General features: G+C 43.0%; 1 protein-coding gene across 1 annotated transcript in view; it reads right to left on the bottom strand.

Annotated features, from left to right (window-relative positions):
* Positions 1–8,446: 8,446 nt before the first annotated feature.
* Positions 8,447–25,777, bottom strand: part of IL18R1 (interleukin 18 receptor 1) — a 33,972-nt gene continuing 16,641 nt past the window's right edge. Inside the window, exons 6-11 of the mRNA XM_040223817.1 lie at positions 24,538–24,600; positions 23,220–23,340; positions 18,977–19,116; positions 16,969–17,130; positions 12,511–12,669; positions 8,447–9,070 (exon numbers count right to left, since the gene is read on the bottom strand). Coding sequence (XP_040079751.1) covers positions 8,715–9,070; positions 12,511–12,669; positions 16,969–17,130; positions 18,977–19,116; positions 23,220–23,340; positions 24,538–24,600 — 1,001 coding nt within the window. The 3' untranslated portion in view covers positions 8,447–8,714. The remainder of the gene's footprint in view (positions 9,071–12,510; positions 12,670–16,968; positions 17,131–18,976; positions 19,117–23,219; positions 23,341–24,537; positions 24,601–25,777) is intronic.

Raw genomic sequence — 25,777 nt, 5'->3', positions numbered from 1 at the left:
GAATTGATGCTTTTGAACTGTGGTGTTGGAGAAGACTCTTGAGAGTCCCTTGGACTGCAAGGAGATCCAATCAGTCCATCCTAAAGGAGATCCGTCCTGGGTGTTCTTTGGAAGGACTGATGCTAAAGCTGAAACTCCAATACTTTGGCCACCTCATGCAATGAGTTGACTCATTGGAAAAGACTGTGATGCTGGGAGGGATCGGGGGCAGGAGGAGAAGGGGATGACAGAGGATGAGATGGCTGGATGGCATCACCAACTTGATGGACAGGAGTCTGGGTGGACTCCGGGAGTTGGTGATGGACAGGGAGGCCTGGTGTGTTGCAATTCATGGGGTCGCAAAGAGTCAGATATGACTGAGCGACTGAACTGAACTGAATTTTCATATTCACTTAGATGATCCAAGGAACACCCTGATCTCTCCGTTCTTCAGCTTCCTTTCTTCTAAATGTCTTGTCCTCACACATACCTCAGGCATTTATTCTTACACCTGCCATTATTAGTAATTGACATGCCTCTCTGTAATTTCCATCTCAAGCACCCTCCACCCTGACAGTCTCCTCCTATCAGCTTATTCCCTGAAACACTCCAGTTTGGATTCATTTGTGACATCATGTGGTCACAGATGAATCTTTGTTGATCCTACCAATATGATACCCGTCATTTCTGCATTTTCCAACTTAAATTTTATCATCATTCAGCATTATCCATCACTTGCCTATACCCTTATTCACTTGACACTCTATTTTATTGCATTAATGTGAAAAATACTAACTCTATCCCCTAGTTAAACATATACCACCGAATATGGCTGGAGAAAAGACACAGGCATGCTAACTGGTCTCAGTAAGATAAGGGAGACTATAATCGCCATTGCAGGAGATTCAGAAGACAAAGGTTCAGTTCCTGGGTAGGAAAGATCCTTTGGAGGAGGAAATGGCAGCCCAGTATTCTTGCCTGGGAAATCCTACGGACAGAGGACCTTGGCAGGCTACAGTCCATGGGGTCACAGAGAGTTGGACATGACTGAGGGACTGAGCATGCACACATTCACACATGAAAACAAGGAGGGAATCTCACAAAACCAAGTGAAGTTTCAGAAGAAAAGAGAGGTAGCTACTGTGGGCTGTAGCAGAGAAGTCAACAGGGATTGAAGAGTTTCCATTAGAGTCAGGGATCCAGAGCCTGCAGAGTGTGAGAAACACTGCAGCAAACGGATCAGGGATTAATGAGTAAGCCGACATAGCCTGCCTTTCTAAGAACTTTGACTTTGGACAAAGTTGTAGATATAATCTGATGGCTTCCTAACAATGAAAGTTGTGCTTTAACCCCCAAACCCGCCACTACCACAAACACATTTTCCCTCCCTTTCTGCCTCCAAATAATATACCATAATTTTAGTTAAATGTTGAATATTTACAACATTGTGACCAGGTAAATACTATGTGTGGCTGAGCCATATAATGCTATAGAATGTTTTTCATTGAAAAAGACCCTGATACTGGGAAAGACTGAAGACGTAAGAAGGGGGCAGCAGAGGATGAGATGGTTAGATAGCATCACTGACTCAGTGGACATGAATTTGAGCAAACTCTGGGAGATAGTGAAGGATAGGGGAGGTTGATGTGCTGCAGTCCTTGGGGTCAAAAAGAGTCAGACACAACTTAGTGACTAACACTTAACACTTTGGAAGATATCCTTGGAAGATTAGCCTTCAGTTCAGTTCAGTTGCTCAGTCATGTCCGACTCTTTGCGACCCCATGAATCGCAGCACGCCAGGCCTCCCTGTCCATCACCAACTCCCGGAGTTCACCCAGACTCATGTCCATCGACTCGGTGATGCCATCCAACCATCTCATCCTCTGCCGTTCCCTTCTCCTCCTGCCCCCAATGCCTCCCAGCATCATGGTCTTTTCCAATGAGTCAACCCTTCCCATGAGGTGGCCAAAGTATTGGAGTTTCAGCTTCAGCATCTGTCCTTCCAAAGAACACCCAGGACTGATCTCCTTTAGGATGGACTGGTTGGATCTCCTTGCAGTCCTAGGGACTCTCAAGAGTCTTCTCCAACACCACAGTTCAAAAGATCAATTCTTTGGCACTCAGCTTTCTTCACAGTCCAACTCTCACATCCATACATGACCACTGGAAAAACCATAGCCTTGACTAGACAGACCTTTGTTGACAAAGTAATATCTCTGCTTTTGAATATGCTATCCAGGTTGGTCACAACTTTCCTTCCAAGGAGTAAGCGTCTTTTAATTTCATGGCTGCAGTCACCATCTGCAGTGATTTTGGAGCCCCCAAAAATAAAGTCTGACACTGTTTCCACTGTTTCCCCATCTATTTCCCATGAAGTGATAGGACCAGATGCCATGATCTTTGTTTTCTGAATGTTGAGCTTTAAGCCAACTTTTTCACTCTCCTCTTTCACTTCCATCAAGAGGCTTTTTAGTTCCTCTTCACTTTCTGCCATAAGGGTGGTGCCTAGAGTCTATTTCCCTTTCTAAACAATTCTATAATCATTTCTGTTTAGTTAGAAAGGATTGATTGCATTCATTACATCTAAAACATGGCCTACTCAGAAATGTTGGATTTTGCCAAATAAAATTGTCACATGAAATCTCAAAATAAAAATGGGTAAAAGCAGTGCTGGTCTGGTTGACAGGTTGGAGGGAGTGGGAGGTGGGGAGCGGTCTGGGGTCCAGCACACCTATGTGCCCACCTCACTCCATCCCACTGCCTGGATATGCCCTAAGATAGCTCTCATGAGCCCTGGGATTCCTAAAACCTAATTTGAAAGTTGATCTTAATATGTTAACCATTAAGTATTATTATTATTTATTGGTGTATTGTTACTTTACAATGCCATTACTTTCTACTGTACAACAAAGTGAATCACTATTACATACAGGTATATCCCATCTTTTGGGATTTCTTCCCTAGTTAGGTCACCGCAGAGCATTGAATGGGGTTCCCTGTGCTATACAGTAATTAGTTATCTACTTTATACATAGTATCAATAGTGTATATGTGTCAATCCCAGTATCCCAGCCCATCCCATCTCTTCCCCTTGGAATCATACACTTGTTCTCCATGTCTGTATCTCTGTTTCTGCTTTGCATATAGGTTCGTCTGTACCATTTTTCTAAATCCATATATATGTGTAAATATACAGTATTTGTTTTTCTCTTTCTGACTTACTCCACTCTGTAAGACAGCTTCTCTAAGGTCTCACCATTATTAAACTTGCACATCGAGTTGTGGCTATTGTGTAAATGGGGCATCGTGTGTTCCCCGGATGGTATGTGCAACCACAAGGTAGGCTACAAAGAGATGAAAGCTGGTTTTCACAAGCCTCTCGCAGATACACAGTGTTGGTCTCAGCCCTCCCCACCTGGCTTGTGATCACGATCAGTGTGGTCCAGAGGCAGGTCTGCAGGGACCCTGTGTCCTGCCTCCAGCGCACACAGCCCGTTTCCTGTCAGAGCTGTGGTTTGGCCGCTCTCTGAAGAGCCCCGCAAGGCTCCCAAGCCCATCTCTCAGCGCAGCTTCTGCTCAGGAAGCTGGCTCCCCCTAAAGCCCGGGTCTCCTCCCTCAGAGCTGCACTCGTGCTGGGGCGATCCGATGGGCTATTTCCCCTGAGGATTTAGAGCTGCGATTGTGCCGGTGTCTCTTTCAGACAAGCATGCTGATGATGGCTGCAGGGAGCTCACCCCTCTATGCCCGGCTGACAGTCCTCTGGAGCCAGCTGGTCAACCGCTAGTGTCCCTATTGGATGCGCTCCCAGTACCTGTCAGGGGTCTGACTCCCTGTATCTTGGCAAGTAAGTTCTCCCATCCTGTGGAGAACTTGGGTGCTATTGCCCTCCATCCCTACTCGAGTAGCCTAGAAGAACCCTTGTACTCTTTTGTCCCCTCTGAGACGTACCTTGGGAAGACGCACTGAAAGAGGCAACGGCACCCCACTCCAGTACTCTTGCCTGGAGAATCCCAGGGACGGAGAAGCCTGGCTGGCTGCAGTCCCCGTGGTCGCACAGTCAGACACGACTGAAGTGACTTCACTTGTGTAGCACGAGCCAGTCCTAAGCAGCCCTGCTTCCTCTCTGCAAGGCTGTCTAGACCCTCTGGTACAACATATCTCCCCAAGTAGTGCCCACAGCTTCCCTCAAGTCTCACTGTGCAACAGGTGACTCCAAAGAGAAGGCTTAGTACCGCCTCTGCTCCAGCCTGTCACACTAGCTACCTCTATGCTCAGGATTGGTTCCTGGATTGGCTATGTCTCATGTTCCAGGCTTTAGAATATTGGGTAATAAGGTCTCTCTCTGCTCTCAGAGTGGAGAAGGAAATGGCAAAGTGGAGAAAGAAATGTCAACCCACTCCAGTATTCTTGCCTGGAGAATCCCGTGGGCAGAGGAGCCTGGTGGGCTAACAGGGGGTCACAAAAAGTCGGGCACGACTTAGTGACTAAACCACCACCTGCTCTAAGAGAGTGTCAGAATAATTTAGTAAATACTTCCAGCACGTAATGGACACACATGGAGTGTTTCTTTGTACATCTTAGGTGGCTGACTCATCTCTCATTTTCTGAGATGGACTCCACATGTAAGGACATATGAAGTCATAAAAGAGAATGACATTATTTTATCAGACCTACTTATTGGTCCTGGTTGGAAATGTTTGCACTTACATTTTATTTTATTAATTTATTTCATTTTGCAATACTGTACTGGTTTTGCCATACGTCAACATGAATCCGCCATGGGTATACATGAGTTCCCACTCCTGAACCCCCTCTCCCACCTCCCTCCCCATACCATCCCTCTGGGTTATCCCAGTGCACCATGCACTTACATTTTAAAATATGCACATGAGTTAACTGACATGTGAAAAACCTGATATTTCTGCTGGGCATTGGGTGGCCTTGTGACAGTAAGCTCAGTTTTGGTTCCTGGATGGAAGGTGAAACTAAGAAGGTAGGTACAAAGTAATTTGACATAAAAAAAGACAGATGTAAGTGTTCATTGCGAAAGACCCATATCTTATCAAAGAGGTGGGAATCCACATTGAGAATAAGGGGTTGACATTTTTTAAAAGTCTATTGAATTTGTTACAATATTGTTTCTGTTTTATGTTTGACTTCTTGGCTGAGAGATATATGGGATCTTAACTCCCTGATCAGGAATGAAACTCGAACTCCCTGCGTTGCAAGGCAAAGTCCTAACCACTGGACCACCAGAGAAGTCCTTGAAATTTTAAAATAAGTGAAAAAGATGTTGAGATTTTTCAAAAATAAAAGCACAACATCAATGATCCATTAATGTGTTTTAAAGCACATATTTAATATATACATTTAACACATTTACTACAAAATCCATTTAATGTATTTAAAGAAACATAATGAGAAAGCACATCATTCTGTTAGAGACAATGATGATAGGAATAAAATTTCTCATGACCGTATATTTTCACATATAAATCTTCTTAGTAATTAAATCCTTTTACTTTTTTAACCGTACAATTGGCATACAAAGTTGTAAGTGCTACAAAAGTTAGATCACTTTCTTATACTGAAAACCTTATTTTTGATTTTCAGTAGTATCTACCACAGCTGTTCTATTTAATTTTTTGAGTTGCCTTTAATTTTTTAATTTTTTTCTTTTATGTTGGAGTATCATTGATTTACAATGTTGTGTTAGTTTCAGTGTACAGCAAAGTGATTCATGTATCCGTATCCATATATCCATTCTGATTCTTCTCCCACATAGGTCATTCAGGATATTGAATAGACTTTCCCGGACTGTACTGTAGGTCCTAGCTGATTATCTATTTTATATACAGTAGTACAACAGCTGTTTTAAACAGTATCTGCTTTAAATTTGGGGGGAATTGTCATACTGTACCCATATATCCAACTAGGCTTCCAAGCTTACCCAGCTCTTTCCTTTCTCTGTAAGACTGGTAGCTCTCACTCTCTCACTGATTTTCAGGTCCAGCCATTACCACTAAGGCCATCAGGAAGGCCCAGAGTACTGGGTTCACTTTAAGGAGGCAGATATATGTATTTAGACACTGAAAGTTGCACACGTCCAGTGAAGAAATATCCTTTCCAATGAAGCTTATCTTACGGATATACTTCTCCTCTATGCTTCTCTGAATAAATGAATATCCTCAAGTCACCGACTCAATGTACCTGAATTTGAGCAAACTTGGGGAGACAGTGAAGAACAGGGCAGCCTGGCAAGCTGCAGTCCATGGGGTTGCAGAGAGTCAGACACAACTTAGCAACTGAAAAGCAACAATTAATAATAACAAAAGTGGCAGGATCAACACTTACAGAGTGTTAATTCTGTGCCAATAACTGATGTAAGTGCTTCATTGATATTTATTCATTTAGTCCCCCTGTACAATTCTTATAAATTCTAATTTTACTGATGAGGAAAACTCATCACAGGTGCATTAGAGGAGACACCAGAGGTCATGGTAATAGTAAGCCCAGGGTCCAGTTCAGGAGTCTTGGCTGCACACCCCCGTGTCTTGTCTCTCCATCCAATGTCTGCTCCTGTGTGCTCAGTCTTGTCTCTTTGAGACCCCACGGAATGTAGCCCACTGGGCTCTTCTGTTCACGGGATTTCCCAGCAAGAATACCAGACTGGGTTGCCATTTCTTTCTCCAGGGGATCTTCCCGACCCAGGGATGGAACCTGCATCTCCCTTGGCAGGTTTGATCCTGCTGCTGCTGCTGCTGCTCCTAAGTCACGTCAGTCGTGTCCGACTCTGTGCGACCCCATAGATGGCGGCCCACCTGGCTCCCATCCCTGGGATTTTCCAGGCAAGCATACTGGAGTGGGTTGCCATTTCCTTCTCCAGTGCAGGAAAGTGAAAAGCAAAAGTGAAGTTGCTCAGTCGTGTCCTACTCTTGGCGACCCCATGGACTGTAGCCTACCAGGCTCCTCCATCCATGAGATTTCCCAGGCAAGAGTACTGGAGTGGGTTGCCATTGCCTTCTCTGATCAAATAAATTGGTAGGCTGATTTATTTTACTGCTGAGCTGAGGGGCATTTGAAATTTGTAACATTTTAAAAATCGAGCAAGTATATTTAAAATGCATAACCAACAAGGTCCTCCTGGACAGCACGGCAAACTCTGCTCAATGTTATGTAATATTACGTGTTATGTTAGCCTGGATGGGAGGTGAGTTTAGGGGAGAATGGATATGTGTGTATGTATGGCTGAGTCCTTTTGCTGTCCACCTGAATCTATGACAACATTGTTAACCAGCTATACCCCAATATAAAATAAAAGGTTCAAAAAAAAAAATCGAGCAAGTAACCATCAATTTTTTGGCTGCTGAATAACTAACTTGATCTGGTCCCTATCCCATGTCTAAACATTCAAAATCAATAAATGTCTGAGACTGTTTTTTAAAAAAAAAAAAAAACAGAAAATGATTTGTGTCTGGCATGAAAGATAAAAGGTTGTTTGCAGTTCCTTTTAAGAAGTTTCCGCAAATAGGTCCAATTAAGCAAGCCCTCTGTAGCATCTTAGTGGGATTTCAAGAACTGTAGGGCTGCAACTGTAGCAAGGATAATTAAAGATGCCCTGAGGTTGATACAATAGCTCAAACCTCACACCCGGCCCTGCACACAGCCCTGCAGCCCCATCCCCAGCCAATCCCAGGCACTGAGGTGTGTAGAGGTAGGCCTGCCCTGCACACAGCCCTGCAGCCCCATCCCCAGCCAATCCCAGGCACTGAGGTGTATAGAGGTAGGCAGCTCTCGAGAGAGCTTGGAGACACCATTCCAGTTCCTGTGTCACCCACTGCATAGACAATACCACAAGGTAAACTTAAAATCCTTTAGCTCAACTTTTAGCATTAAAAAGCTCTTAAAGCCTGCCCTTAAGTTATTTGTGTCCTGTCCCGCCTCACATCAGAGGATGAGATGGTTGGATAGCATCATTGATCCAACGGACATGAGTTTGAGCAAACTCCAGGAGATAGTGAAGGACAGGGAGGCTTAGTGGGCTACAGTCCATGGGGTCACAAAGAACCGGACACGAATGAGCGACTGAACAACATCCAACCTCACAGTTGCTGAACATGTGACTGAGCAGACTGCTTGCATCCGGTTATAGAAGGAGAGATAGGAGACACATTTCAGTTGAGTTCCTCTGGGAGGAACTTCTGGGAGCTCAGGGACTTCCCTGGTAGCTCAGTTGGTAAAGAATCCACCTATAATAGATTTGGTTTTATTCCTGGGTTGGGAAGTTCCCTTGGAGAAGGGATAGAATACCCACTCCAGTATTCTTGGGCTTCACTGGCGGTTCAGATGGTAAACAATATGCAAGCAATGTGGGAGACCTGGGTTCAATCCCTGAGTTGGGACGATCCCCTGGAGGAGGGCATGGCACCCCACTCCATATTCTTGCCTAGAGAATCCCCATGGACAGAGGAGCCTGGTGGGTTACAGTCCATGGGGTCACAAAGAGTCAGACGTGACTGAGCAACTAGGTACACACACAGTGGAAGTCCACGGCCATAGATGAATGTTTAGTCTTATCCCCGGCAACCTAAATGCCAAGTTCATCTTCAGTCTGTGAGTAAGATGTTCACAGAGTAGAGTTAAATATTTGAATAATGCCCTCTGTTATCCACAGGCTCAGACACTCAGTCCTCAGACTGTCAAGAGCTCTTTCTTCTGCTCAGCTTTTCTGAAGATTAGGTCTTCAAAAGAACAGGCAAGACTTCTGACTCGTCTCTGCAGGGTTTGACTGTTTTTGCAGGCATCAGGTAAAGAAGATTCTTCCAGAACCTCGAGTTATAAGACAGAGACTTATCTGCCTTCCACTTCAGAACTCTGTGGGATTTCAAAAGCTTCAGTGATTGAGGCAAAAAGCTGAAGTCTCCGACAGGTGTAAATTCAATTAAGATGATTTTAATTTTCCTTTCCACCAGTGCTTCATGGAGTCCACTTTCAAGTTCATACCTGACTTCACTAGACATATAACTTTTACTGAGAACAATGATCAGCCTTCGGCTTTTCTCTATCAATGAATGGATCTCATCAATAACAGCTGAAAATACAAGAGGTGGCAGGTTAATTTAAGAAAACCAAAAGGGTGGACATGAGATAAAAATCATGTTGCACAGTCCTATTTTTATTATTTAACTCAGCTTCACTAATAAAGTTTGAAGTAAGTCATTCTCAGTTTTATATATCTATTTTTTTAACTAATTTTTTTTTTGGCTGTGCGGCATGTGGGATCTTAGTTCCCTGCCCAGGGATAGAACTCACACTCCCTGCATTGGAAGCTAGGAATCTTAACCACTGCCAGGGAAGTCCACATGCCTATTAAAAGAAGCAATCAACTGCACAAAGGTAATAATGAATACCTCCTTAGCCTAACTCTGTGCCTGGTGTATGTGTTCAGTAACATCTGACTCTGCGACCCCATGGATGTAGCCCACCAGGCTCCTCTATCCACGGGGCTTCCCAGGCAAGAATAATGGAGTGGGTTGTTACTTCTTTTTCCAACTCTGTGCCATACCATCTTCTAAACATGTTGCGTATATGAACTCCTTTAATCAGCACAATGATCCTATGAAGAAAGTACTGTAATTACCCTCATTTTACAGAGGAGGAAACCAAAGCACAGAGTGGTTAAGTAACTTGCCCAGAGTCATACAGCTGGTAAATGGCAGAACTGGAATCTGACCCCAAGTGGTCTGGTTCCAGAGTGTCTATTCCTAATCTTGACACCATCTTACCTCTTTACATGCATGGAAGAACATGCTAAACTTCTAATTGAAATATTAAAAAAAAAAAAAACCAACATTGCCATTATTCTAGACCACCGGTTGATAAACCTTTTCTGTAAAGGGCCAAATGGTAAATATTTTAACCTTGGCAGGTCATGCTGTCTTTGTCACAGCTATTCAGCTCTGCTGATGTAGCTCAAAAGCAGCCACAGACAACACAGGAGCAAATGCGTGTGGCTGCTTCAAAGACTGAAGCTGCTCTGTGGTTGACAGACTGCCAACCTCTGTTCTAGATCTAGCCGTTCTGAGACTGAGGTTCTGATCCAAACTAATTATGAATTGATGCTTTCACACTGTGGTGCTGGAGAAGACTCTTGAGAGTTCCCTGGACAGCAAGGAGATCAAACAATCAATTCTAAAGGAAATCAACCCTGAATATTCACTGGAAGGACTGACGCTGAAGCTGAAGCTCCAAATACTTTGGCCACTCAGTCAACTCATTGGAAAAGACCCCGATGCTGGGAAAAATTGAGGGCAAGAGGAAAAGGGTACAACAGAGGATGAGATGGTTGGATGGCATGAGTTTGAGCAAACTCTGGGAGATAGTGAAGGAAGACAGAGAAGCCTGGCGTGCTGCAGCTCATGGGGTCCCAAAGAGATGGACATGACTAAGTAACTGAATAACAATACAAAAATTATTTATTTTAAGAATGAAGAAGTAACTTGTTCTTTAAATGATTCCTAGAAAATAATGGAAATATATTAATAATAAAATGGATGCAAAGTCAAGAAGAAATACTTTGTGACAGCGTGTCTTCTTGGATGCAGGGAAGTGACACACAAAAGTATCACAGTGTTGAATCCATCTGACAATTTGGTATATTATTCCTTAGACAGGTTATTTGTAATTTAAAAATATTTTCTCTTTCTAATTTGTAACATTTTCCCTTCTTAATTTGTAACCTAGGAGGGAAAAAACACTTTTTTGAAGCCTTTTTTTTTTTTATGTGGACCATTTTTTAAAGTCTTTATTGAATTTGTTACAGTACTGTTCTGTTTTATGCTTTGCATTTTGGCTGCATGGGATATTAGCTCCCAAACCAGGGATGGAATCTGCACTCTGTGCATTGGAAGGTGAGGTCTTAACCACTGGACCACCAGGGAAGTCCCCACAACTGTTTCGTATTTTCTGCCCATCCTAAATGCCCAAGTTAGAATTTGACACAAGAATGGTGCTCAGCGAATGCTGAACGAATGAACGAGTGATGGTAACTATCAAGACATTTGTGTTGCGTCATTTGTGAGGCACCAGCATCTAGAATAATTTGACACCAGATTCCAAATCTCTGAAAGACTTTCAGAGAAAACGTGGAAGTGTTACTAAATCTCTTTGAGTTTAGCTGTAATATACTTCAGTATCATGTTACAGCCATTTGTATTCACATATTAATTTAAAACTCGAATTTCCCAATCAAAATATGGTATGAACCATCAATCTCATTTTATTTAACGTTTACCATTACTCCTAATTTCTACTTTAATTTTCTCACAATGTCAACACGATAAAGAAGAAACATTTTCTGGTAAGAATTAACCTGCATTTATAGTCCAAAGAATTACATATTAAATTAGTTTTATTAGGTTTTGCTATACAAAATACCATCAAAAGAGGGCCTCATCCTGTGCTCAGTCAAGTTTGATGATTTGTGACCCCATGGACTGTAACCCACCAGGCTCCTCTGTCCATGGGATTCTCCAGGCAAGAATACTGGAGTGGGTTGCCATTTTCGCCTCCAGGAAATCTTCCCCACGCAGGGATAGAACCCGCATCTTCTGACAGGCAGGCAGCAGATTCTTTACCGCTGAGCCACCAGGGAAGTCCTCACTCTGGTCTATCAGTTGCTTTGTGATAGCAATTCTGGCCCTGCTTCTGAAAATGGAGCACTTGCTCCCTTTCTCCAGAGTCAGAGACCTCTGAAGCAAGAGGAAGAGTTCAAGTCCTGGACCAGGCTCCCCAGAAGCCACACTTGGAAGGAGTGCAGGTTGCTCATAATTTCTGGTTTACAGGGGAATGGCTACCCACTCCAGTATTCTGGCCTGGAGAATTCCATGTACTGGACTGTCCATGGGGTCACAAAGAGTCAGACATGACTGAGTGACTTTCATTTTTCTTTCATTTTTAAGCAAACAGGAGAGCCTTTTATAAGGTAAGCTATTCATCTTTTAAAAACCATCTCCACTAATTTTCCTTATTTTTTTTTAATGCCTTCTTTTAAAATTGGATGTACCATGTTTATTTATTATTAAATGTGTATTTACTTATTTGGCCACACCTCACAGCATGTGAGTGGAGAAGACAATGGCACCCCACTCCAGTACTGTTGCCTGGAAAACCCATGGACAGAGGAGCCTAGTGGGCTGCAGTCCATGGGGTTGCGAAGAGTCGGACACAACTGAGTGACTTCACTTTCACTTTTCACTTTCATGCATTGGAGAAGGCAATGGCAACCCACTCCAGTGTTCTTGCCTGGAGAATCCCAGGGACAGGGGAGCCTGGTAGGCTGCTGTCTATGGGGTCGCACAGAGTCGGACACGACTGAGGCAAGTTAGCAGCAGCAGCACAGCATGTGGGATCTTAGTTCCCCAACCAGGGATTGAACTCACACCTCCTGTATTGGAAGCTCGGAGTTTTAACCACTGGACCGCCAGGGAAGTCCCCTTCCAGTAGTTTTCTGTCTGCTATTCCCTTTCTTACCTCCTCCAGGAACCACATCTCTTTCAAATATGCATAACTTATACCCAAAATGTTTCTCCAACACCCTGGGCAAAGTCTCCACAGCAAACGCGTGCTCCTCTCCATGCTCGGGCTGACACTCTTTCAGGTAGGACACGAAAGCGTCATATGTTTTTCCATCTAGGAGATAAGGTTGACCCTTTTCATTAGTGTGAAAACAAGGCTTTATTTAACTAAACACTTGAGTGAAAGTCCTGGAAGGTGAGAATGGAATCACTGAAAAAGAAAAGGTAAATATAGCATCCTCACATTCAAGCACATCAGTCCAACACAGTGTAGACATTAAATCACATACACCGCTATGTGTGAAACAGATGACTAGTGGGAGGCTGCTGAAGAGCACAGGGAGCTCAGCTCGGTGCTCTGTGATGACCTAGAGGGGTGGTGTCGGGGCGGGGGGCACATTGGTGGAGGGCAGCCCAAGAGGGAAGCGGCATATGTATACACATAGCTGATTCACTTTGTGGCACAGCAGAAACTAACGCACTGTCAAGCAATTATACTCCAATCAAACAATCTGTGCAGTTCTTCATAGATTGATTATACCTCGATGAAGCTATTAAATAAAAAAAATAAAGTGTTTTTGATTGACTTTTGAAGTTGTCAGCAACAAGGAATACACTCAGTTATTATTATAGGCCAACAAAAAAATAACATACTCAGACCTTGTATGGGAATCAAGAAGTCAACTGGCAAATGTTTCCTAAGCATGTACATTAAGAGTCCCACTGCTTGACACCAAAAAGGTCTCTTGACACAGAGACCTGTGAAGACAGATGAAGAGTTCAAGTCCTAGACCAGGCCCCCCAAAAGCCATAACTGAAAGGAGTGCAAACTTTAGGTTAGGGCACTAAAGGAACTTAAAGAAAATAGAAGGTCAAGGAGCCCAAATATGCTCTCTTTCCAGGATCAGGAAGCAAATCTTATCTTGGTTTATTCTACTGCTATTAATATCATCTAATTCTACCACCATCTGAATCTACCCTCAAAACCACCCCCTGAATGTGAGAATAAAAAGAAAGCTGACTATTATAAACAGTGCTGCAATGAACACTGGGGCACACAAGCCACCTAGGTGTCCATCAGCAGAGGAATGGCTAAGAAAGCTGTGGTCCATACACACAATGGAGTATTACTCAGCCATTAAAAAGAATACATTTAAATCAGTTCTAATGAGGTGGATGCAACTGGAGCCAATTATACAGAGTGAAGTAAGCCAGAAAGAAAAACGCCAATACAGTATACTAACACATATATATGGAGTTTAGAAAGATGGTAATGATAACCCTGTATGAGAGACAGCAAAAGAGACACAGATGTATAGAAAGTCTTTTGGACTCTGTGGGAGAGGGAGAGGGTGGGATGATTTGGGAGAATGGCATTGAAACATGTATAATATCATATAAGAAATGAATCGCCAGTCTAGGTTCGATGCAGAATACAGGATGCTTGGGGCTGGTGCACTGGAATGACCCAGAGAGATGGTATGGGGAGGGAGGAGGGAGGGGGCTTCAGGATTGGGAACACATGTATACATACCCGTGGCAGACTCATGCTGATGTAAGGCAAAACCAATACAGTATTGTAAAGTAAAATAAAAATTAATTAATTAATTAATTAAAAAAAAGAAAGCTGAGTATTTACCCTGGAGAATGGAAAGAAGTGATGGGAGATGATTGAAATCATATGCTATAGGAATACACGCTACATGGTCTATGATGCTTTAGACGGCAATAGAAAAGCTTCTGGTCTATTATAGGTTTTCACTGATAACATCTGCTCCTATTTAATTCTGGATAGGAAAGCAATGTTCAAGGGGACTGTGTCAGCAAACAATAAAGACTGTTCTACTAACTGGGTGACTGAAAAATAATACACATTTCTCTCTTCTGCTTTCTTCCAATCTATTTGAGAAGACAGAGCGGACACATGCAACAACTTGAAAAAGCTGACAGATAATATTAGCAGCTACAAGACAATGAAAACAAAACAAATGAACAAAAAAACCTGGTCAAAGAGTAAGCAGAGATCTCCATGGATATGATATTAGTTGGGGTCAGTAGAGGAAGAAGGGGGAGTAGCTGTAAAAAGGTCTACTTTATCCCATGACATTTGGTTCAATGCTAGAGGAATTAGATTTATGCTTGAGCACATTATCGGGGTGAATGAATTTGCTACTGAGTTGAAGGCTAAATATTATTAGTTTCTTTATATCAAAAGAATAGGGTAAAAGCATTCTTGGTCCATGTTCTTTTTATTGAGTATCACTTATGCTCAACGACCCAGCCCAATATCTTCAGCAGCGTCCAGGCTCACAAAACAACCTTTTCTGTCTCTGGGAAAAGATTCTCCAGTTCTGCCTCTTGCATCCTGGTTCAGCGGTTCAAATCAGAACTTACCGTTGGTGTAGAGCAACTGCTTTGCAGGATAGAGCACGTATGAAAGACTGAACATTTGGTAAAAATTGCAGAATTCACATTCATATCAAAGGTAAGAAAAGCTGGCAGAAACAGAGCTACTTCTGAATTTAATCAGTAAGTGGGTCCCTTGAATAACTCTTAGGCTATTGTGAAATACAGCCTTCTATCAGTATAAGTAAGAGCTAGTGATTCTATTGGGCTTCCCAGGTGACTTAGTGGTAAACGAATCCACCTGCCAATGCAGGAGACGCAAGAGACGTGGGTTTGATTCCTGGCCTGGGAAGATCCCCTGGAGTAGGAAATGGCAACTGGCTCCAGTATTCTTGCCTGGAAAATTCCATGGACAGAGGAGCCTGGCGGGCTACAGTCCATGGGGCTAGAGAGTTGGACACAACTGAGCGACTAAGCGCACAAATGTACATCAAACCAACTGTATCCACATCTATATTTCTAGTCATTGTACTTCAGGGAGTTTCCCTTCAGTTACACTGCACACAAACAAAGTGATGACTATACAAAGTTCTCCACCGCATCACTTCTGCAATAACGGAAGGCTGTAAGAAACCCAAGTGTCCATCAAGTGGTGACTCAATAAACAAAGGTGCACCCACAGAAATAAAACATTGTGCAACCCGAAAAAATGAGAGGCTTTCTAAACTAAGATGGAAGGGTATCCAAGGCACAGTAAAGCAAATTTCAGAACAGGGTGTAGAGCATGGCAAGATCTGACTTTCAAACAGGAGTGAAATATGATTCATTTGAATATACTACCAATAAGAGATGAGGTGGGAAACAGGCATTGAACGAACATGTATGTATCATTTCTAAGAGTTTTGGTGTTTTGAGCTATGTATGTGCTATACACACACACACACAGATACAAAAGCAAGTGCAATGCATTATACACATATCTTTCTAACTTGGTAACTATTTTGCTTTTTTTAAAAAATATTTATCTCTTTATTTGGCTGCCCTGGGCCTTATTTGCAGCCCTTGGAATCTTCACTGTGGCAGGTGGGATTTTTTTTAGTAGTGACATTCAGAATGTCTTTTTTCAGCTGCAGCATGTGGAATCTAGTTCCCAGACCCGGGATCAAACCTGGGGCCCCTGCTTTGGGAACGTGGAGTCTTAGCCACTGGATCACCAGGGAAGCCCCTTTATTTTGAATCTTGAGGACTTCTAATCACCTTCAAAATCAGGAAAACTGAGAAACCACAGTCCCCAGATAGAAGGAGGAGCAGATTTAAAAAATAGCAGATCTAGGGGACTGGAACTCAGGTCATGTGGTATGGAGTTCAAGGTTCTTGCAAGTCCATCATGCAGCCTCCTTTGCCGGGTTTAGATAATGAACCATGATACAACTCAACTCAATTTAAATGACTTTGAGTGTGCACTTTGTGTAAGGCACCAGATGGTGTGTGAGCAATGACATTCAGACACACCGTCCTTGGGCAAGAACACGTCACAGGACATTTAGAAGAACATAGCGCACATGCATGAAAGGATCAGGAAATGATTTCTGGCAGCAGGTAAGTGACCACAAGAGAAAGCGGCGCTGACAGCATCCAGAGCAGATGATCCGTCAGATCAGTTTTTCTCATGGAAAGCCTCTGCTGCCATTGCTGCTGCTGCTAAGTCACAGCAGTCGTGTCCGACTCTGTGCGACCCCCTAGACGGCAGCCCACCAGGCTCCCGTCCCTGGGACTCTCCAGGCAAGAACACTGGAGGGGGTTGCCATTTCCTTCTCCGATGCATGAAAGTGAAAAGTGAAAGTGAAGTCGCTCAGTCGTGTCCGACTCCTCGAGACCCCATGGACTGCAGCCCACCAGGCTCCTCCGTCCGTGGGATTCTCCAGGCAAGAGTGCTGGAGTGGGGTGCCATCGCCTTCTCTGCTACTGCCATTAACTCAACAATATAATCAACATAAGGTGAAGATTAGTTCATAGCTTCTTAGTGAAACTGTAAGATAAGAGATCCCAGCATTATGACATTCGTTACCTGTTAAGGTTTCGTCTCTTCCCATGAAATGCCTATAAAATAGAACCAAGTCAACTCTATAAATGACACCCACGGTCATCAGGCAGACAACCATCACTGAGATCACGACAGCTACGATCATTCCTCTAGTGAAGACATGGCCTGGGATGTCAACCGTGTCTTCTAGAAAGAAAAGGAAAGTGGGAAAAAATCAGTCAGGGAAATTTCATCAGAGTCTTTTGACAGTCACACTGCCATGGTCAGTTTTTTTACCTTTAACACAAATCAACTTGTCTATCCAGTTACTCTGAACTCCTGCCCTTAGTCTCCTGCGGTGATCTTTCTGCTCCATAGAAATGTATACAAGGGTATTATTCAGAGATGTGGACTGAGAGTCTGTTCCTACCCGAGAAAGTCAGATTTCTAGGATGCTCAGACACCGGGGCGAAATGCAGAAGGACCCACACATAAACCTCAGTTAGTGGGCTGGGAACACATTGTGAAGGTGTGGAATCTTTTAATTTTTGTTTATTTTTAGTTAATTTTTGCTGATTTACAATGTGGTGCTAGTTTCTACTGTACAGCCAAATGAATCGGCCACACATATACATGTACCCCCTCCCGTATAGGCTTCCTTCCCATTAAGCTCACCACAAAGCATTCAGCAGAGTTCTCCGTGCTCTACAGTATGTTCTCATCAGTTATCTACCTCATTAGTCTATACATGTCAATCTCAACCCCTCATTTCCCCCTTGGTGCCCATACATTTGTTCTCTACGTTTGTGTCTCTATTTTCGCTCTGCACGTAGGAGCATCCACACCATTTTTCTACATTGCACATATACATGCATAGATGGTATTCGTTTTTCTCTTTCTGACTTCACTCTGTATGACACTGTCTAGGCCCACCCATGTCTCTGCAAAGGACACTATATTTTAATTGAAGCACGGTTGATTTATACTGTTACGCTAGTCTCGGGCACACAGCAAAGTGAATCTGTTCTATGTATGCATAAATTCACTCTTCTTCAGATTCTTTTCTTACACAGACCATTACAGAACACTGAGTAGAGGTCCCTGTGTTATACAGAAGATCCTTATTTGTTATCTATTTTATACACAGCAGTGTGTATATGTCCATCCCCAACTTCCGATTTGCCCCTCCCCCGCCCCTTACTCCCTGGTAACCTTGAGAGATTTCGTGCCCAGGTGAGGGCATGTGGGCTTCAGCCTGGATCCATCATCTATTGTGTGTCCTAGAGAAAGTCACTGATACACTAAACTCTTCGTGTTTTATCTGTATGCACAGGACAGCAGTGAAGCTAGTAATATTTTCTCCTTCACATACAGGGCTACTGTTTTGAAGGTGGGTTAAATATTACAAATAAGTAGTGAACACATTACCTGGCACTCAGCTCTGAGAATTTTTGCATATTTTTATATGAAAATGTCCTTTGAGAAAAAAAAGTTACCTTTCCTAGATGGATTGACTTTATGCTCATTACGGACAACGTAACACATAAAGGTAAAAAGGACAGAATAATTTTTTTTAATAAATCTGTTCAAAACTTTTAAAGTTGCACACTTTTTAAAAAAATTTTAACTTTTTGGCCATACAGCGTCAGGAATCTTATGGTGGGACTGAACCCACACCCCCTGCATTGGAAGTTCAGAGACCCAATCACTAGACCCGCAGGGAAATCCCAACAAAATAATTTTTAATAACCATTCCACAGTGTGACGACAGCCACTGCCAACATGCTAGTACATTTCCTTCTAGATTTTCTTTTTTCCCTGAAAACAGTTACTTAATTGGACCCACGTGGTGATCACTCTTTATTGCTTAACATTATGAGGGACAGCAGTGGGGCTGAGCACCAGCGCAGCCACTGAACACCTGTGGAAAGTCCAACCCTTCACCTCTCAGGAGCTTGGTTCCTGGTGTGTAAGGTGAGGAAGTGATGAGCTATGCCGCTCAGCTGCAGCATTCTAGGTTTGCATCAACTTCCAAAAATAAAATTTCTCACACCTTTTAGCAGCAAGAGGAAGCTTTTGGTGTCGGTGCTTCCCGCATTGACCGCAGTGCAATTGTATGAAAAGTTTAGATTTCTCGTGTTTATGTTCTCAATCCTCAGTATTGTGGAAGCAAGCCATTTGCCTTCTGAAGTCCTGTAAGAGAGGAACATGGTTTAGAATAGGCTGTGTGTCGTTACCAGAAACATGACCCATGAGAGAGGAATCTGTTTGCACAAATACATCTGTAAAAAGCAATGCTCTGTGGACTTCAGAGATCTTCGCTTTCTGGTGAGTTCTGTTCAAGTGTGAGCCGCCTGCTCCCTGGGGATGTCAGTCCTCCTGAGACCGTCTGGGGTAGGTGCTGCCTAGAACCAAAATGCCTGGAAGATGACAGTTGAAAATACAAGAAAATATTTTCTCTCTCAATTACAGGGATACTTCATTTTACTGAACTTTGCCTTACTGCACTTTGCAGAAATTGCACTTTTTATAAATTCAAGGTGTATCAAGCAAGTCTCTGGGTGCCGTTTTCCCAACAGCATTTGCTCGCTTTCTGTCTCTATGTCGCATTTTGGTAATTCTCAGAAATTCACATTTTTTCATTATCATTATATTTATTAGGGAATCTGTGATCAGGGATCTTTTGATGCTACTATCATAATGGTTTGGGCATTTATTTTAGCCATCAAGTCCTTTTAAATAAGGTATGGACATTGTTTTTTACATTTAATGCCATCACGCACTTAATAGAGTACAGTACATGCCCAGTCACTCAGTTGCGTCTGACTCTTTTTCGACCCCATGGACGGTAGTCTGCCAGGTTCCTCTGTCCATGCAGTTTCCCAGGTAAGAATACTGGAGTGGGTTGCCATTTCCTTCTCCAGGGGATCTTCCCAATCCAGGAATCAAACCTGCGTCTCCGCATCTCCTAGATTCTTTACCACTGAGTCACTGGGGAAGCTCACAGTATAGTGTAAATAATTTTATGTGCATTGGGAAACCAAAAAACTCATGGGACTCGCTTTATTGCAGTGCTTGCTTTATGGTGGTGGTCTGGAACCAAATCCGCAATAGCTCCAAGGTGTGCCTGTGTTTCATCCACTCCTCCTGTCCTGACTATTCAGTGTTCCTCCCACCATGAAGTCTCTGCCAGCAGTGACAGGCTGCGAATCGTTGGTACAGATACAGATGCATGTCAACCTTGTCCTCACAACCCTAATGATAACTCTTATTTTGTTCCGCATGTAAGTTAAAACACAATACTATTTTCAGACATCCTCCAAGCACATGAGAAGTACCAGTTAAACTGCTCAGAGAGTGTCAGAAAAGGACCAGAGACCCCCAGGGCAGTCAGCTGTCTTTCTCTTATGAAAGGACTCAAGATGTCCTGTCTTTGATACAGGGCAAATGCTCTTGATATTTGCCTCTTGCCAATGGCAGGCTCTATAGGCTTGGGGTCAACCAGCACTTCCAGGTATAGTCATTCACCTGCCAGGCCTCCAGCAGCTGGACGTGGGACCCACTGCAGCCTCCAACTCTCTCAGTTTCATTTTAGAACCAAAGTCTCTACAGAAGTCACCAAACCAGAAATAGCTTCCCTGGTGGCTCATACGGTAAAGAATTTGCCTGCAACGTGGGAGGACCTTGGTTTGACCCCTGGGTTGCGGAGATCTCCTGGAGAAGGAAATGGCAAATGGTATTCTTGCCGGGAGAATTCCATGGACAGAGGAGCCTGGTGTAAAGAGTCCATGGGGTCACAAAGAGTCAAACACAACTGAGCGACTAACACTTTCATCTTTCTTTCAACATCAATGTAAAATCCACAAACAAGACACAAAAAAGCTACCGAGAAGCCAAAATAGAAGACATAAGTTCATGCAGCCACTATAAAGATTCAGCATCACTTAAACTCTTAGCTGAGTTTAAGCCTCATTTCTGTAAGTTTGGTGAGTTGGTTTTCTGTGCCTCCAGAGATGAGCGATAGACCACGGGAAGAAGGAAATGCAGGAATCCAGTCGGGGAAAGGATGCTGAGGACAAGACACAGCAGCCGGAAGGCCACATAGTCCAGCTGAGCCAACACTGCATCATGAGCACCAAGCTCCCACCTGATGCTGGGTGAAAGCATGGACCTTGCACTGTAAGAAGCTTACACACACGTGTCAGCAAGAATTGAGGGCTGCCAGCAAGATGATAGAGAATATATATACAACATATATATATGTGTGTGTGTATAAAAAAGGCAGGAAAAGCTAAAAAATGCAACTAAGGTGACAGACACCTCAGGACCATGACTCACTAAAACCTGAGTGTACAATTACTTAATAATGACAGTAATGACTCCAAACCATTCAGAAGCATTAAATGGCCACAGAGGGACTTCCCAGGTGGTCCAGCGGTTAAGATTGAGCACTTGCACTTTAGGAGGTGCTGGTTTGATTCGAGGTCAGAGAACTAAGATCCCACAAAGGCAGGTGCAGGCAAAAATGAATACATGGTCATAGGTTCCGTGTGCTTTGTTTTCATAAAGTATAACCATTCCTTTGTTGCTGCTGTCCAATCACTCAGTCAGGTCCAACTCTTTTGCAACCCCATGGACAGCAAGCCCACAGCCCACCAGGCTTCCCTGTCCTCCACCATCTCCTGGAGTTTACTCCAACTCATGTTCTTTAATACAGGATATTTAAGGATTAAATTATATGCCATTTGGAGCTTTTTGCACTAACGCTGCCTCCTAGGAATTTATACCTAACCACCCTGTTGGGTTTTATTCTACCTGCTCTTACTGCACTTCTAATTTCCATTAATGGACACTGACAGGAAAAGGCTGCCATAATTACCATGGTCAATGTCAATCGACCAACAACAAATGTCATGGGGTAGGTGATTAGTCATTTAAATCAGTGTTTTCTTGAGTCATCATTTACACCCAACAATCTTTGGAGACCCTCTGGACTTAAGAAAATTCCTTAATTCTCACCTTTAAGAAAGATAATCATATATATATATATGGCTGATTCGGCTTGTTGTACAGTAGAAACTAACACAGCATTGTAAAGCAACTATACTCCAATAAAAATTTTTAAAAAGCAAATATAATTGATTAGTTGGACTACCCTAAAAAAAAAAGATAATCACTATAAGGAATGGCAGCTCTGAACTATCCCCAAAGAGCAGGAGGCAGTGTCTATGCCAGCATTCCTCACACCCAGTGAAGATATCTCCAAAAATCTGTCTTCAAATGGCTCTCTCCATCTTCGCAATTTTTAGTTCTTATTTCCATAATTTCCAACAAGAGAACAAAGAAAAGTGTACAGGGGAAAGTACGGGGGCAGATTTGGAGAGGAAGTGGTATTAATAGATGGCCTGCCTGTGGCCAGGGGTGTTCCAGGACTCTCAGAGAGAGGTGTGACGGGCTGTGTCACCTATGGACACCAGCTGGCCCCACGGTGACATGTGGGCAACACTGCCAGGCATGCACTAAGGGTCCGGAGCGCGCTCAAGGGCCCCAGAGTGACTTGTACATGTCCCAGTCTCCTGACCTGGTCTTTTCTCTGGCACATTCATAAAATCAAAGCATTTAACACGATGTTCAAAGTTCATATAACAGTGGCCTAGTTAATCACTCTTTCATAAGATACTTAAGGTAAAGTCTTCACCCCCATCAGATCCTGACTCACCAAAAGCTACTTCTGTAAGGCAGTGCTAATAAGCCTCACTGACCTTCCTTTTCTCTTTTGATTACACCACAGGGCATGCAGGATCTTAGCTCCCTGATCAGGGAACGAACCCGCACCTCCTACATTGAAAGCACGCAGACTTGACCACTGGACTGTCAGGGAAGTCCCGACCTTCTCTTTCTAATGTAGAGCTCAGCAATAAATTTCTGCATCATTCATCAGCTTAGATATGAGAATTATAATTATAAAATATGTAAGTTATAATTAGAAGTTAAATTCATCTCAAGCATCTTATCAGTCTTTCAGGAGTCCGGTGTTTTGATCTTATATATACATATATGATACAGGGGCTTTCCTGGTGGCTCAGTGGTAAAGATCCCACCTGCCAACGCGGGAGACGTGGGTTTGATTCTTGGTCTGGGAAGATCTCCTAAATTAGGAAACGGCATCTCACTCCAGTATTCTTGCCTGGGAAATCCCATGGACAGAGGCATCTGGCACGCTACAGCCCATGGAGTTGCAAACACTCAGACATGACTTAGTAGCTGAACAACAACAATATATCACATGTCCATACCTAATTCTCGTCACTTTCCCTTCATGTACATTAGGATCACTTCCATTTTTTCTCCGGATGTTCCAGTAAATTAGATCCTTTTCATTCAGCAAAGCAGAACAGTTGAGCTGTATATCTTTTCCTAGGTAAAAGTTGACAACCAACGTTCTGATTTTAGAAACTCAAGTTTCCCAAAGGCTAAAATTAATAAAGCCAATGTATATTAATATAACATATAATGCTAATATAGTGCTGCATCTAAGAAAAATATGCCTTGTTTTCATTAAAAAAAAACTTATAAAGCAGAGAAATTAGGTTATGGTTACAAGTCATCACCAAACTATGAATTGGCCTCTATTCAAATATTTATGTTGAAATCAATTATTAAAACTTAGGAAGGCCAGTGGACTTTCTTTTCAACCAACAGTCTAATAAGTAGAGTCAGGCCAAAACACCCACTGTAACATCTAGAAAAACAAAATGGATAAAAGACAAAAAATTAAATTAGCTAAAAATTAAAGATGTCAAAGTGCAGGGGAAACCAAGAGAAAGAGTTGGACAGAAAGTACAGTGAGAAATAACGTTCTTCCAGGGTGAACCGGGGCTTCCCTGGTGGCTTAGTGGTAAAGAATCCACCTGCCAATGCAGGAGATACAAGTTCAATCCCTGGCTCAGGAGACCCCCTGGTGAGGGAATGGTTACCCACTCCGGTCTTCTTGCCTGGAGTGGTACACGGACAGAGGTGCCTGGCGGGCTACAGTCCACAGGGTCACAAAAGAACCCAACACAACTCAGCAACTGAATAGCCAAAACAACAGTCAAGTCAGTCCACTGATTCAAAGTGAATCCCTTAATCAAATATTCAAACCATACAGTAAGTTTGAATAATTTCTCCAGAGAATTCTCACTGAGTTTTCATATTTAAAAAGGGCCACAGTTACTATTTGGAGAAGGAAATGGCAACCCACTCTAGAATTCTGGCCTGGAAAATCCCATGGACAGAGGAGCCTAGAGGTCTACACTGCAAAGAGTCAGACATGACTTAGTGACTAAACAACAGTTACTGTTATAGAAAAGCCACATAGAAAGTGACTAAAAACACGGGTCTGCAAACCATAGGCACTTCCATAATCATTTGAACACATTGCTAATTTTAACTATCACTAAAAAGGGCAACTTTCAAACAATGACAAGGCTTTCCTGCTTCTGTAATATTGTTCAGTAAACAGGATATGTGTTGCAAACACAATGTTGATCAATAAAAAACCAGATTTAGCCTTGAAAGACTCAATTATGCCCCCCGTTCATAAACCCAAAATATATATAGGTCAAAATATACCTAGTTCCACTTTAACTTCATCGATCTTTGGTCCAAGAAGAGCTGGAATTATATTACTGTGGTCTGAAAGTGAATAAAGAAAAGAAAAATGCATTAGTGTTGCAGGGAGCTTTGCTAAGACAGTGTATTACAACATCTGTTGTAATATACTTATTATTGCAGGTAACAAACATTCTGACAATCATCACTTTACATTTATTACTTTATTGTATTTTCATTAGATAAGGGAGGCAGGGAATACTGGTTGCCCTTTCACTTTCCATCAACTGAAAGCTCACCTAGCTGGAGAGAGCTTACTGAATTTGGTCTCCCCTCAATTCCACCTATGACTTCTGCCCAGCACAGCTAAAAGCCAGAAAATGCAGGAAGACAATGAAACCTCCAGACTTAGAAGATGCAGACTCACTGGGAATTGTCTTTATGTTCTCCCTTCTCTCTGCCCTCAGTGCCTCAAAATAGATTTACTGGGTGCAAGGCACTGTCTAGTGGCGTGTGCCAAGGATGAAGGCACCTCTAGAAGCTGGGGAAGGCAAGGTACTGATTCTCCTGCAGAGCCTCTAGAATGAACACAATCCTACCGAAACCTGGAACTTGGCCCAGGGAAACCATCTTAGACTTTTGACCTCCAAAACTGTACAATAAATTTATGTTGTTTGAAGACAGGAAGTTTGTGGTAATTTGTACATTCACAATGCATGCATGGAATAAAGCTATATACGTGGACAGTTGGAGAGAAAAGGGAAAATGCTGCTAAAGTAAATGAGCTCTAGAAACTGTGAGCCCACCACCTTGTTGGATGAGTCAACCTAGGAGTTTACAGCTTCCTGGGAAAGAACAAGAAGGGCGGATAAGCCACCTGTTTTCAGACACTTGAAGGAGCTGTCATTCGCAGAAGGGACCAGATTTAATTTGTGGAGTTACTGAAGGCAACCACAGACATGAGTGGAAACTACAGGAAGGCGTCAGTTCAGTTCAGTTGTTCAGTCGCATCTGACTCTTTGTGACCCCGTGGACTGCAGCACGCCCAGCCTCCCTGTCCATCACCAACTCCTAGAATTTACTCAGACTCATGTCCATTGAGCTGGTGATGCCATCCAGCCATCTCATCCTCTGTCGTCCCCTTCTCCTCCCGCCTTCAATCTTTCCCAGCATCAGGGTCTTTTCAAATGAGTCAGTTCTTCACACTAGGTGGCCAAAGTATTGGAGTTTCAGCTTCAGCATCAGTCCTTCCAATGAACAC

The sequence above is a fragment of the Oryx dammah genome, unplaced genomic scaffold (genome assembly GCF_014754425.2).
Source record: "Oryx dammah isolate SB20612 unplaced genomic scaffold, SCBI_Odam_1.1 HiC_scaffold_25, whole genome shotgun sequence".
In the NCBI taxonomy this organism is placed as follows: Eukaryota; Metazoa; Chordata; class Mammalia; order Artiodactyla; family Bovidae; genus Oryx; species Oryx dammah.
This window is presented reverse-complemented; position numbering and strand designations above follow the sequence as displayed.